Raw genomic sequence first — 15,027 nt, forward strand, 5'->3', positions numbered from 1 at the left:
GAGAAAACTCTAAAGTTCAAGAAGAGTAGAATGTTCGGGGCTAGAAAAGAAAAAAAGTCACCAATGAATGACAGGCATTTGGCATTTTGGAGGGTCTAAACCTTCTTAGAAATATCATGAACAAAAATGTTAGGGTGGGCCCTAACTCACTGTCACAATCAAGATACCAATTATGAAGGAGGACAAAGCAGGGAAGTAAAAGCATCTCTGCTTACAAAACTCTAGGAGTCTGTCTTCATTCTTTCAATGATATGTACTGAATATTTTCCACGTGTCAGACTGTGCCAGGTGCTGAGAGTACAGAGTCAAGTGATAGACTTAATCATGTTCCTATGGAGCCTGTAGTCCTGGAATGAACGGGTTCTGTCAATTGCAAATAGCAGCCATGCTTGTTGTAAATGACAATAGATTTCCCACCTAAGGGACAGGATTGTAGTTTATTTCCACTTCTGTGGCTTCTTGAACCTTTTTCATAATGTAACCCACAAGGGGAGCAGTATACTCAAAATGTGGATGCTGTTTTAAGTTGTCCTTAGCTCCATTCCCATACCATTGTTGTAAATGACTGAGAATGTGCTGTTTCCATTTCCCAATGTACATTGCGTGCTGCTCAGTTACTTTGCAAGTTGAGAACTACAATGAGTAATCGCCCAGGTAGTACGATTACATCACCAGGGCTCTACTTTAACACCATCATTTGTTCACAAATTCATGAGTCAAGTCTTAAGATACTACTACGTGCTAGATGTGAGACTTCAGAGATGCAGAAGGCGTAATTCCATCAGATTTTACACTCTAGTGAGGGAAATAGACCCTACATATACAATGAGCTATAATGCTGAGTAGTAAATTCCAAAAGCCAGAAATCTCACTGTAATCGGAGATTCCTCTTCCCTATGCCTCACACCTCACTGGCTGCCAAGTTGTGTCAACCCACCTCCTACAATGCTCTTGAAATTCTTTTCCTTCTACTCTCTGCCACTGACATAGTGCAGGATCTCACTTTTTGCTTAGGTTACTACAAAAAATCACCTACTTGTCTTTCTTCCAATCTGTCCTCCATAATTCTCCTAGAGAGATCTTTTCCTAAAATGCAGAATTCGCCTTCCTCAAATTCACAATTTTCAGGATCAGATTCAAACTCCTTGACTAAACATAAAGAGGTCTTGGGGATCTGGGTCCCCTTTCCTGCATCTCTCATAGGCATCTTGTGCTCCAGCTGGACACATAACTCCAGGTAACATATATCTGTCCTTCAGGTTCACACCTCTGCCTTCTTACCAACGCATGTCTCTATGTCTGGAAATGTAAGACTATAACCTAATCCTATACAGCCTGCAAGACTCAGAGTAAGGAGTATCTCCTTCATGAAATTTCTTCTCTCCACCTTCATGCTCTGCAATCTGAGTCAGATATGCCACCTCCATATACAGGATCCTGTCCATCCACATACCACAACACTTATCTCACTGTGTTATAATCATTGGTCTGCTTTTCCATCTCCTCCACTGGATTGATTATAAGGACTTTGGGGTTAGAGACTATATCTTTTAAATAAATAGATTAGCATTATGGGAGCATAGATGATGGATGGAATGAATGAATGGGTAAATATTACATGCATACAAAGTCATTATCCTGACTTGGAAACAGTGAGAAAGGAGATACTCTAATATTACAAGAGTGACATTTAAACTTATCCTTGAAGGATGAGTAGGACTTTTCCAGATGAATGCATAACTTCCTTCTCATTTGCACAAACTAAGATAGTGCTAAATTAAGTACACTAGAAATTTTGATTCCTGTAGAAGACTAAGACTACAATGTAGGTAATCTAACTAGCATATTTATTTGTAATACACATGGACACATGTTTTGTACGCCTGCTTAATTAGACCAGGTTGACTATACAGCAAGTCATCCTGCTTGCTCTGAATAAACCAGTTCTAATTTTACTTTATCCCTGGCTACATAAATCCAATTAAACTGCTGTTCTTACTAAGAGAGCTGCTTTCCAAATTTAAAGGCTTATTTAAGAAAGACAGTGAATTTCATGATAACCTGCGTACTGTATATATGAGCTAAACAAAGAATAAGAGACAAACAACAACCAATTCAAACTTCAGAGTTAACATTTTTCCCATTGCTTTCCCTCCCTTTCTTCAATATCATACATTTTAATATGATTTACAGTATTAGTTTCGGCTTCTGATGATAATAATACAAATAAGGTGAGTCAACTTCTGAGATTTTTGTACACTGTGAAGTCTAAAACACCAGCTTTAAAATCAACTTTTATAGTTTTAAAAACTAGGGGGCTTCCCTGGTGGCGCAGTGGTTAAGAATCAGCCTGCCAATGCAGGGCACACGGGTTCGAGCCCTGGTCTGGGAAGATCCTACATGCCGCGGAGCAACTAAGCCCATGCACCACAACTACTGAGCCTGCGCTCTAGAGCCCGCGAGCCACAACTACTAAGCCCACGTGCCACAACTACTGAAGCCCACACGCCTACAGCCCATGCTCCGAAACAAGAGAAGCCACCGCAATGAGAAGCCCACGCACCATAACGAAGAGTAGCCCCCGCTCGCCACAACTAGAGAAAGACTGTGAGCAGCAACGAAGACCCAATCCAGCCAAAAATAAATAAATTTATTTTTTTTTAAAAAAACAAAAAACTAGGGACATTTCAAATTAGGAATCAAATTTTTAATGCTTTCTCAAATCGTGTAGCTTAATGAGACAACTACATCAGAAGCTATTCCTTTACGTATTGCATTCTGTAATTAGTCCCTTATGGGTGATTTCAGACAGAGATATCCACTGATTAAAAACAAAATACAATTAGGTAGCACCAGAACTCTTGTCACCCTTTTTCTAGCATTAATCTAGACTCAAAATAGAACCAGTATTTAAAAAAATACAGATTTAAAACTTAAATTACAAATATATCTTGCCAGAGAATTACAAGAAGTTTTTGAGGTTTTTTTTTTTCTTTCATGGCTTACTTTTGATTTCAAGACTTCAGGAACTAGAGGGAAGTAATCCTCATAGGAACCATTTTGAAGAAAAGATTTTTTAAATCGAATTGTAGAGTGCAGCAGTCTTAAATTTTCTGTAAAGGAGGAGAAAAGAATTACCTTATGTGAACTGCAAGGTCAGCTAGGAAACCTATTTGAAAGACACCTTTACCCTAATTTATTACTAAGTTTTTTCTAAGATAATAGCCTATTGCAATCTAAATATAAAATGAGTAAAAATTTAATCTTTCCTTGAACCATGGAGACGATAGAGTTCATTATTTTTAAACTATTCATAAATATTCTGATTAGAGACAAAAATATTTCCAGCAAACGTGCTATACAGTTTTGGTTCTTGGTGAACTGAACATGCTTTTATTTTGGATGTACTATTAACTGGAAGTGTTTGAGAGAGAATAGGTTGTATAATCACTGTGACACAAATATGCCCTTCCAACCTTGATTAATTCATGTCCGGTAAACAGAGACCACACTTAAATATCTGTTGTGCTATTTGCTTGCCATTAAGTCTCAAAAAGCTATTTTGGTGTAGAAACAGTGAATGTATATCTCCTACAAAGTGTAAGAAAATAGATGTTTTATCGTTAAAAAAAGAAAAGAAATATTTGATTAAATGCAATCTTCATGGTTAAAGTGTGTAAGGATCAGAAGTAAAAATAGTCTGCTACGAAAATGCCTTTCTTTATGTAATTTACATCTGCTTTTGCAAGTCTACATTATCCTTCTTCATTATTTTTTGACAACTAATATTATTAAGGGCATAGAAAATGTCATGGAGGGTTATGTGAACTCCTAATTCTGGAGACTTGGAAAGTTTATCCAGGTGGCCATTAACACATCTATTATCTGGCCATTATACATTAAAGTTTGTCCAGGTGGCCAGGTGGTACTAGCAGCAGGAACAGGAGTAATAATATAATAATATGATTAGACAGTCCCTTTATATATCAAACCACTGAAACAGATGCATATGGAAACTAAGATTTTTAAATTTTCTTTCTTTTTTAAGCCAACATAAGATTTACTATTTTAGAACAAAATTACAAGCCATGAGTAGCATTTTGACCCTTAAGAAGAGTATTACCTTTTGATCCCTTGGCCAAATTGTCAGTGACATTTCTCACACATGCCAAGTAAGGAATATAAGGACTATCTACTGATATATTTAAGAGGGCATCTTCAAAGTTTTCCAGTATTAGGAGCCTATAGAATTAGAAAAGAATATATAAATTAAGTCATATAAAAATAAAGCAAAGCCATCTTGTTGACATCACGTGAGTCCCTGGTTGTTTGGCATTGGTTGATTTGAGCACTGAAGTGCTGCGAAGTAGGACATCTTCCCCCATCCAGCCCAGCTGCACAATGGCAGCACTACTCTGGATTCGCTAAATATTTACCTTTTCCATGGGCATTATCTCTATATTTCATTATTTTAATATACAATCATAACTGATCTTAAGATCACTTCTAGGCACATTTACGTGAAAGAAAAATCACTGGGCTAGGGTTGCCAGATAAAATACAGGAGTCCCAGTTAAATTTGAATTTCAGGTAAATAATGAACAATTTTTATGTCCCATGAGTCTTGTATGTCTCCTTCCCCACCCCACCCCTCCCTCTCCTCCTTCCCTTCCCTTCTCTTCTCTTCTCTTCTCTTTTTTCTTGTCTCTTTCCTCCAAATCTGGCAACCCTCTCTCTGGGCTTCAGTTTTCTCTCTTGTCAAATGATCTGCTAGGTCCCTTCCACCTATAATATTCTCTAAATAATTTAAATTCATTTAACTGTGATAAAAAAGAAATGGTAGAATCCAAATGAACAATATAAGTTCCTTTTTTTTCTTTAAACAACCAATTCAGAGTTCCCAAATTAACCACTTTCTGGTTTCCTTTCAAATTGACTGGCATGTGAGGACATAATCTAAGATTTTTGAGGCATACATATGTGAGTGAGTAAACATGTGTATGTTACGCATGCCCTGTCACTTCAACTGTGAGGCTGCATCTCTACTTATTTTGTAATTTTTTCCCTTAGTGTCTACTATTGAATGTTATGTACAGCAGAGATAGAACAAGTATCAATGGTTTATTTGGGAACCATCTATTTTGAATCAAACTGCACAACACCCAAATTAACTAGTTCTATTGGATATTTAATTTATATTTAATTCAAATACTAATGGAAGAGACATATCCTGGCATAGCTAGTAAACATGTAGAATAATGTTTGCATTAACATTAAAGAAGTCTCAGGGTGTTTACATGTGGGTTAGTGGCGCTGGATCTTTGAGGAAGTTTAACAAGAAAAAAAAATCTATGGCAAGAAAAGTCCCTAACTTGGCAGTCAGAGCACAGTTAATTGGTCAGATGGCCGACTCTCATTTAAATACAATCCACAGTCTCCATGTTTAAAAAATTGCACCCATTCCTGAGGCTTCTTGCTTCTGTTTAGGCATTTCCTTGACCAGAGACTCTCCTCTCAGTATTACCTCTCTTTCTTTTGTGTTTGTCTTCCTCTTTGTCTTAATCATTATAGCATTGAGGCATTTCCATTCTGGTGCTGTGCTCAGTAGCAAAATACTGGTCTACCTTTCCAGATGAAATGGCACAAGAATGGTGAATGGTGAATTGTCAAGCTTTTAAATAGAAGAATGTTGAGCTAAAAGTGACCCTGAAATACCATCTAAGCATTGTCTTAGTTCCATAAAGAACATTTGATTGCCAAGATTTTTGAGATGAGATTTAAGATACACCAAAAATTAAGATACATATGTGCCACTGTTTTGGCATAAACATCCAAGTATTCCTTTAAACGATTTAATTTATGTATTCTTTATATAAAAATCTCACCTACTTCTCAGGAATGGTTACAACTAAAGATGAGCTTATGGATGTATGCATGCATGTGTGTACATGCACACACACACAACACAATAAAAAATAATTAACTTTAGTGCAAAAATAATGAGGGAGAAGAGCTTTGAGGAAAAAAATATTTTTGAGCAGCTTTCTTTAGAAAATTCTGGACCATAAACATTTTTATCTCATGCCAAGTACTGCCACTCTATGATTATTTTAAAGTGGGGAGGGAAAGGAAGTCCAAAGATAAGAAATCCCTTAATTACATCAATCTCAACAAGAGCCATCTTAAAAGTATTGAATTCTTTCTAATAAACTGTTCGCTAGCTGTCAGTAACCAACTATATCTGCTGTGGAATTTTCAGGTCTGAAGCGCTAACATTATCAATACTATGGATGCCCCAAGGCTCTGATAAAGATACCTGGCTTCAGCAATAAGCATCCAGTTGTCTCAATTCAGAAGCATTTATATATATATATATATATATATATATATATATCTTTATTGGGAGTATAATTGCTTTACAATGTTGTGTTAGTTTCTGTTGTACAACAAAGTGAATCAGCTGTAAGTATACATATATCCCATATCCCCTCTCTCTTGAGCCTCCCTCCCACCCTCCCTATCCCACCCCTCTAGGTGGTCACAAAGCACCAAGCTGATCTCCCTGTGCTACTGAGAAGCTTCCCACTAGCTACCTATTTTACATTTGGTAGTGTATATATGTCAGTGCTACTCTCTCACTTTGTCTCAGCTTCCCCTCCCCCCTCCCCGTGTCCTCAAGTCCGTTCTCTCCATCTACGTCTTTATTCCTGCCCTTTCACTAGGTTCATCAGTACTGTTTTCTTAGATTCCATATATGTGCATTAGCATACGGTATTTGTTTTTCTCTTTCTGACTTCATTCATTCAATTCAGAGGTTTTTTTAAAAAAATTATTTTTCTGGCTATACAGAGAATGTGTTTAAAAGACTTGATTATTTGGAACATGGAATCCTGTCTGGGGTAAAATTGCCTAGAGCTGTGAGATTGCTCTTGGGAGAAGCATCTGGTTCAGCCACCCTAGAGGAGGAGAGATGTGGCAGCAGAAAGAGGAGATGGTTATTGATGGAAGGATTTTGCCTAGAATTACCCAGAGTTGGGGAACTTCTCATTGAATAATAGAAAGTTTGTAAACAATTGCATAGATTTTATTTTAGAAAAAGAAATGAATGGTTAAAAGTTAGTCCTATTATTTGTTTTTATTTGTACACATTTCCATTAGCACAAAAATATATCCTTTGGGACTAAAGTTAAAGAATTTCAATAGTGTAATTTATCAGGCCAAAACAACCTTTTACATAACAAGCCACCTAGTCTCTAAATTTGCCTTGAACTATATGCATTTACTTCAGCCAGCTTCTACCATAACTATTACAGTCACTTCAGAGAACTGCTTATATTAATGGTCATTAGAAGCTAAGGTAACTGCTGTTATTTCTACTGCCTATTCCTGAGACAACGTATTTACATGCCCCACAAAGAGTCCAAAATTAAATTACCTACGAACAGTTTTGGCTACCTGAATACTACTGAAGCAAACAAAGTTTGCATTACCTTGAGTGAGCATACAAAATATTTTGATTTTTTAAAACCGAAATAAATAGTAATGTAAAAAATTGGAGATTTCTACATCTTTCACGATGACAGACCTGAAAAGAGTTGGAAATTGGGCCTCCAGCTAGATTTTCCTCAGAGACATAAGGTAACCAATCCAGACAGAACATGTGGGATCTAGTTATACAATCTTAGAACTGAAAAACAGATCCTCATGTTGCATTATCCGAAAGTATCATTGAATAACACCAAAAAACAAGTTTCAACTTTACTGCGCTTCAACTGTATCTTTTTCTTTGGTCAGTCAATAATTGATTTTTCTATTCCATGGCCTTATATACTGATAAAAGAATTATGTTTATGAATTGTTTTGATTGCTTATTCAGCCAAGTTACTTACCAGTTTAGAAACAAACCAACAAAGACTTACTGTGCAGCCAGGCTGCTTGGTGATAGAGACTGTCCATCTTCCTCACTCCACACATGCGTTGTATTATCAGAGCCACCTAAAGTGATAATATTTATATAGGAGAATATTTAACATTTCCATAAAGGATTTATTTTTCTAAGCAAAAATCATCGCAGGTCAAATAATGGGAAAAAAAATGCAGGAAGTCTGCAGAATTTTTCTCCAAAGGATTTTACAAGAGATGTCTAAGCTCTTTCAGTTGGAAACATTTAAGATATTGATAGGAAATAGATGCCTACTAATTGAAATAATCCCAATGGTCAAGCACATGCATTTCAAACAAATTACTTCTCTGTGCATCAAACCACTGCATTATTTTATCCTAAGACTTGTATGCATAGATGACTCTTAAATATCATAATGCAAATTGACTACCCCATGACTTCGTAATCAAACGAAGCCAATTTCAGTCTTATGGGTCACTGGATTTTTTTGTTTGTTTGTCTCGGGTTGTCTAGAATGTAGCTGTAGGAAACATCTACCATCACTAATGTATATTTTCTATCTCTCAAAAAGCAGCAAGTGATTTCAACTGAATGCAGCTGTGAATGCAAATTGGCTGATGTTAACAGAACCATTCTGAGTGGTCTCAAATAATATGAAAGTTTGGAGTGTGGAAAGCAATCACTAAGTTGGGTCTAATGGAAACCATATGTGAAGATCAAATTCAACACACGGAATTGTCCCCAGAAGTTAAACAGGCTCCTTATTCCGCTTGCTGCATAACATTGTATTGTCAAAGAGTAAGTGTGCAACAACATTCACATGCAGAATTGAAAATGAAATAATTTAAACAGCTTCTACATAAATAAAAACATCAGAAATCCAGTGCTTTCATTCGGCCCCTTTAAGGAAACGGTATTACTTATTTCAGTCTTCCCTGTAGACACTACTAATTCCTTATAAATAATCCAGTACTTTTAGTGCTGTCATTTTTTAACATTGGCCTAAACATTTTCAATAGGATATTTTATTGCCAGCTTTAACGCTTCTCCCAGTGTCTCTAGTTCGCGTGTTCTAAAGCCTTCTAAGAAGGTCCTAGCACAGAACTAGGAAACCATCTGTACTTTCCTCACGCCGATCATTTTGTTTAAGCATGTGTGTAAAAGACTCACAGAATTAAAGACCTCCTTGTCTACGTCTGTATCAGTCATGTCTGAGTCATGTCTGCTCTGTCCCTAGTATCTGGCAGAGTGGCTTTTTTCAGTTTTCCTCTCTGGCAGAAGGGAGTTCTCTGCTCTGCTCAAGATGCAGCTAAGTATTATTGCTCTAATGATAGCAATGCATTAGTGAGTGAAAGGACCAAGAAGAAGATACCCAGAATAAATAAACCTATTATTGGTAATATAACCTATTAATGGTAATACCTATTATTTATTGGCATCCATATATAGAATAATCCAGGATAGGACTCTGGAGACTTATGCTTTTGCAGTGTAAAAAGTATATAAAACCATTTTCCCAAGATCATATCTTGCTCACTTTGAATTCCTATTTGATGCTGAGAAAGCTCATTAGCATTTGTATCCTATATGGTTATGGAGTGTCTCTTCCTCATCACGCTATTCAAATGAATAACTAATAAAAATTAACTTTATACATATCAATTATAGGCTTGACCTTGCTGTTAAGTATGGACTTCTCCCTCTGGCCACTTTTCATTCTGGACTCTGAGGTGTCTGAGAAGAAATACTGTACTAAATAGGCTTTAGTGAAGTGGAAATTGTTACAGACCTTTAAAAAGTCAGATTTTACTTTATTTGTAGAATTGGGCATATATAAAATGGGTGCCCAAAGACACAGAAAGAAATCCAGTGTATAGATAACCTCTTTCACCAGTGAAGATTGCTTTCTGTTTTTAAAGATGTAATTTCATGTAATTTACTACTTTGCAAAACAGCAAACTTCAATGAGCCGAAAAGGTAATCTTTGCTCTCAAAACTCAGTTTTATAAATGAAAATACTAAACTGTGAAGTAGGGATCCTCAGTGGGGGTGGAGCTGAGAATTAGACTCCTTAAAACAGGAAGTTAGGAGATAAGCTTCTTCCCAAGTGTTTATTAGCATCTCCGTAGTATCATGGTTGCTGAGGAGGTTTCTGAAAAATCCTTGAACTATGTTCATAACCAGGGTTGAGTCAGAACTAGACATGGGGTGGGGAAGTCTGAATTAGAAATAGACATGTGGTGTGGAGAGGAATGGGGCAATGGCTATCAAAAAATGTATCACGTGAGAAGGAATCTGACACAAATAGTCAAACTCCATCAGTGGCTGAAAATGGAGCCATTCTGAGGTTTGGTGGTGGCAGGTACTTGTGTGAGCTATCATACTGTATATATGTCCCAGATGGTAAATATGAGAGAGGCCATCTATCAAAGAGCTTGGGGACCTGGCTTTGGGCTTCGACAGATCTAGGCTCTAAATCTCAGTTCAGTCACTTGCTGGGTGTATAACACAGGCTAAGTGCCCAGCCTCCCTTTGCCTCAGTTTCTTAGTCTGCAAAATGGGATAATAACTATCTCTTATAGAGTTGTTCTGATGACAGAAGGGACTTAAGATAATAAAACATTTATCACTGACACAAAAAATACTACCATTTTATTTTCCTTTGAAAGAGAGGAGTGAGATCCTCAAAGCTATCTGAGCCCTGTCATGCATCAGAGAGGACCCAAGCAACTCTGCTATAAGAAACCATTCCACTCCAGTTTACTGAGTGTAAAGCCAAGGGAAGAAGTATGTTCACAAATACTGCTAAACACCATGGAGACTAAGCATGGGTTGCTTGGGCAACGTGGCAGGTATCTGTACTTCAAAACAAGTTTGAGTTTCCTGAAGGATTCCCAGAAATACCTGGAAGGATTTTTCAAAGGCCATGAAATTTCTGCTCAGGCAGGTAGGTAGGGGCTTAGGGTTAATGACTTAGGGATTGACATTAATTCTACTGCGTTGGTATCCTCAGACTGATAAAGTCACACGTGTAGGAAATTAAAAAACAAACAAATATAAGCACATATAATTTTAAAAATAAAAGCACATGTCCTTGATGTATTTCTTTGTCATCCTGACTATCCAATGGCATGGCTTAATACATGCCAAAATCATTAGCATATTCATAGACGTGAAACATGGCCATTGTTAAGTATTGAAAATTGAATTAGTTATACTGTTCAACAGAAAAAAGTGTTCTGCTGCCTCAGTTAATGACAGGTTCTTTTGCTTCTAAGGCACTGAGGAGCTTCTGTCCTTTGTAAAACAATTTTCAACTTCATCCCTCTACTTTACAATTACAAGGTGTGAGTCTGAAGATGAAAAGGAAAAGAATGGTAGGAGAGCTTGAAGTTCTCAAGTCTTTTAAATGAAAATATAAAAATATACAGAGGAAATAATTAGTGTTTCTTACTGTACTGTCTGGTTTTCTGGTCTGGACTTTTTTTAAAGTGCAAGGTTTTTTTTAACCTTAATGTTTGTCAAGACCATTGAATTTAACAACAATCAATCTTGCAAGCTAGCCATTAATTCTGTAATTGATGATATAAAAAATGTTCTAGGCTAACAGAAATTGGTATCCAAGTGTATGTTAGACCCTCCTTCGAGAAGTCTTCAACGCCTTTCCAAACCTGCTATTCATATGAAAACTAATAAAAAATCTTGTAATAAATAATCAGGTTGTGACCTGATGCTCTCAGGACACTTATCAGTAATCCAAAGGTAAAGTCTACATATTTAAAAGCTGACAAACTCAGTTGAGAAAGCCTATTTCTAAATTCATTCAGGAGAGGTAAATGCTAACGAACCATTTTACTTGGGAAGTACGGATTTGTTCCTTACGGCCCTAAATGTTTGTCTGTATATGGCTGTGTGTGTGTCTGTGCATTTCCATGTGTGTGGTATATAATGCTATCCTCTACATGCAAAGGTGATTTTTTCTGATTCACTAGCAACATGCTATAGTTTGTCTTATACCTATAAGTGACAGTAGAGCTATACTGATCTATTCACGCTCTGATGTCCATCATGCATTTTCAAGATGGCTGGTTGAGGGGTATATTTTTACCAAAGACTCATCCTGATAAAAAGACAAAATTTGAAAATGAGGGCAAAGATACTGCGATTCAGTGTAGGCTTTTGTTCAAAAAATAGTGGTAGAAATCTACTTGCTGAGGCTTACTCCCTTACTCTGATATTTATTTTTCATACCAACTATAAACATAGCTTTATAATATAGCTAAGAGAGATCATTTTTAACCAAAATAAAAATCCTAGAAAGTCACAGCCTCTTTTCTGGCCATTTCTCCTTGTCTCCAGACTTTGGTTATCTAAAGACCCACATTTAGTTGTAGCTTATGTCCCTACCTAAGAATAATACCATCCATAACTGATCACTTGTACTTTGTTTTTTATTTTTAATGGAACTGAATACAGAATTGCAACACAGAATTGAATAAAGGAAGATGGAAATATAATACCTTGAGATGGGGAGTCCAGAGTGTAAAGCAGATGTTTAACAGATTTACTGAGAGTTCTGAAACCTTCGTTAGTTGTAACACGTGGATAAACCTTCTGCATGGTCAGCAGTGCACTAACAAGTTGAAAAACAATTAAACCAGATTGCATTTCAAGGTTTGCAGACAGAAACAAAAGGTTATTCAAGGAGAAAATAGCTACAGTATAGAAAACTATTCTTATAACATAAGAAACAAGATGCTGCTTTTGTCGTCTAATTACTTGTTTGTCTGTTTATGCACAAAATCCCAACAAACTGTTCTTGAACCATACAGAGCACTTCAGGGTTCCAGGATTCTAAAACCTAAAAGGCCTTAAAGTAAGAAGTGAATTTCATGCCAGTTTTTCTTTTTTCTTTGTTAAGACCTAAAAATAAGTGGTTAAAAATAGAAGCTTCCAGTGAAAGGATACTTCTTTTTTGTTTGTTTTTAATTAAAGGAAAAAATTAAATATTGGAAATTATTTTCATTAAAAATCAAGCCCAGATAAAAAAATCCAGTTTCAAGAATAATTATTAATTAAGCATTTGATAAATATTTACCTTTATAAAGGTAAACAAATGGTAATGTTTTTGAAAAAAAAATGGAGCTTGCCCTAATTAAAGACTGCATTCTATCCCCTAAATGGCCCATAGGCACTGCTCCAGGGGTAGCTCAAAATTAATATCCAGACTAACTGTCACTGTCTTCCTCTGATTTTTATGTTACTAATAAGATGGGCAGTCTACATTGTGCATGAACAATCGGCAAATTCACTTATGCTGGAGTTCATTCCATACTTCCGAAAAACCAACTAGTGACTTAAGAAATGCCTTTTTTATCCCCTTATTGTCATTAGCACGTTTTAAAAATGTTAGCATTGTACAAGTATGTCTGAATTTCACAAATACGTGAGGCAATGCTTTAATATACATCATGAGTTGTAACTTAAAAGGCTTTGTTAAGGATTTGCCACTGTGGAGTTAAATGTAATACATACTAGGTGATAGTTTTTCCATATGTACCCTAATCAACTGAAGGCTCACTCCAGCAACAGCATGTGCATATACTTTCTACCATATTTTTGGAATTTTTTTTTTTTTTTTTTTTTTTTTTGTGGTACGCGGGCCTCTCACCGCCGCGGCCTCCCCCATTGAGGAGCACAGGCTCCGGCCTCGCAGGCCCAGCGGCCACGGCCCATGGGCCCAGCCGCTCCGCGGCACGCGGGATCCCCCCGGACCGGGGCACAAACCCACGCCCCCCACATCGGCAGGCGGACTCCCAACCACTGCGCCACCAGGGAAGCCCTGGAATTTTTAATATTTAAATTAAGGTCATTTTAATTTTAGCTCCCTAGCTATGAATGAAAATATTTAGAGAGCTAAGAGTATCCTCTAGTTCCTAGTAGATATGTGTCTATATATAAACATACATATATTTATAATTTTATTTACTTCTCTAATACTTCCATAAAGTCACTTTCATTTGTTTTGTTTTATAGACAGGAAAACTAAAGTTCAAAAAGTTAAATAACTTACACGAGGTTATCCAAATAAATAGAACTGGTTCTGTCTAATTTCAAAGTTTATGTTCTTTCCACTTTATGTCTTGCCTCTGGCACTTTGCCCCAACATGGCGGGGAGGAGGACAGGACATTTATGCACTGAGCCCACAGCACCGTTAGCTTGTTTTTACAGCTGCGTGTTTGGCCATCGGGGCATGGCTGTATTTTTTTCATTTCTGCTCTATATACATAACAGTCAATACCGCAGGCATTTTTATATTTGCCCCCAAGACTCTCCTGGTTCTCAGACTTTGAGTTACTTCTGAACCCTGGTCACCATGGAGACCAGTTAAATGTTCTGAGGTTGTAGATCTCTGCCAGCCTTCTCCCAGCTTGGCCTTCTGCTTGACTCAGCCAGTCTGTTGTCTCAAAGTAACACCTTCAAAGACTGAACACTTGGCAATCTCATTGTAACTGTCAGCATTATTGTTATTAATATATTAATAAAAATGTCAGAAGACTTAATTCATCTTTTTCTAACAAAATGTGACTTAAAAATGACACCTGACCATTGTCCTCTCTGAAATCCTTTAAACTATTGATCAAAATACTTTTATTTCACTTCACTGATTTTGTTTTTCTGTCCTTTTCATCATATACAAATGGAAGTTATCCAAAACAAGTCTCCTTATATGTAAAGGTAATTTAAAAAGGAGTTTCTGTGATTCATATCTCAGCACAACTTCTTCCTCATAAATGGTGAATATCATGTATGTTTTTTCATATACAATTCTTGACTTTTGAGATTACTCATTTTTGCTAACTCTGTCATAATCTTAACATTATATAACCTGGTTTTGGTGACTGAACTATATAACAACTTACAACTTTGCAAAATTGCTGGTATAAATAACCTCGAAACCTTTTTATGGGGTTTATTTTTCCATATTACTTGATCAACAAAGAGTAAGATAAACCAATGATTTGATGATAAAATACAGTCATTTGTGAAGAATTTACAGATTTTAGTGATACTGTTAGTTTAATAATAATAGTAAAGAAGATTTAACTTTAAAAAACTAGTG

At 36.5% G+C, this 15,027-nt stretch overlaps 1 protein-coding gene across 1 annotated transcript in view; it reads right to left on the bottom strand.

Annotated features, from left to right (window-relative positions):
* Positions 1-15,027, bottom strand: part of ABCA12 (ATP binding cassette subfamily A member 12) — a 189,950-nt gene that overhangs the window by 87,987 nt on the left and 86,936 nt on the right. Inside the window, exons 9-12 of the mRNA XM_067026824.1 lie at positions 12,424-12,536; positions 7,920-7,995; positions 4,124-4,242; positions 3,007-3,113 (exon numbers count right to left, since the gene is read on the bottom strand). Coding sequence (XP_066882925.1) covers positions 3,007-3,113; positions 4,124-4,242; positions 7,920-7,995; positions 12,424-12,536 — 415 coding nt within the window. The remainder of the gene's footprint in view (positions 1-3,006; positions 3,114-4,123; positions 4,243-7,919; positions 7,996-12,423; positions 12,537-15,027) is intronic.

This window comes from Kogia breviceps, chromosome 2 (genome assembly GCF_026419965.1).
Source record: "Kogia breviceps isolate mKogBre1 chromosome 2, mKogBre1 haplotype 1, whole genome shotgun sequence".
Taxonomy (NCBI): Eukaryota; Metazoa; Chordata; class Mammalia; order Artiodactyla; family Physeteridae; genus Kogia; species Kogia breviceps.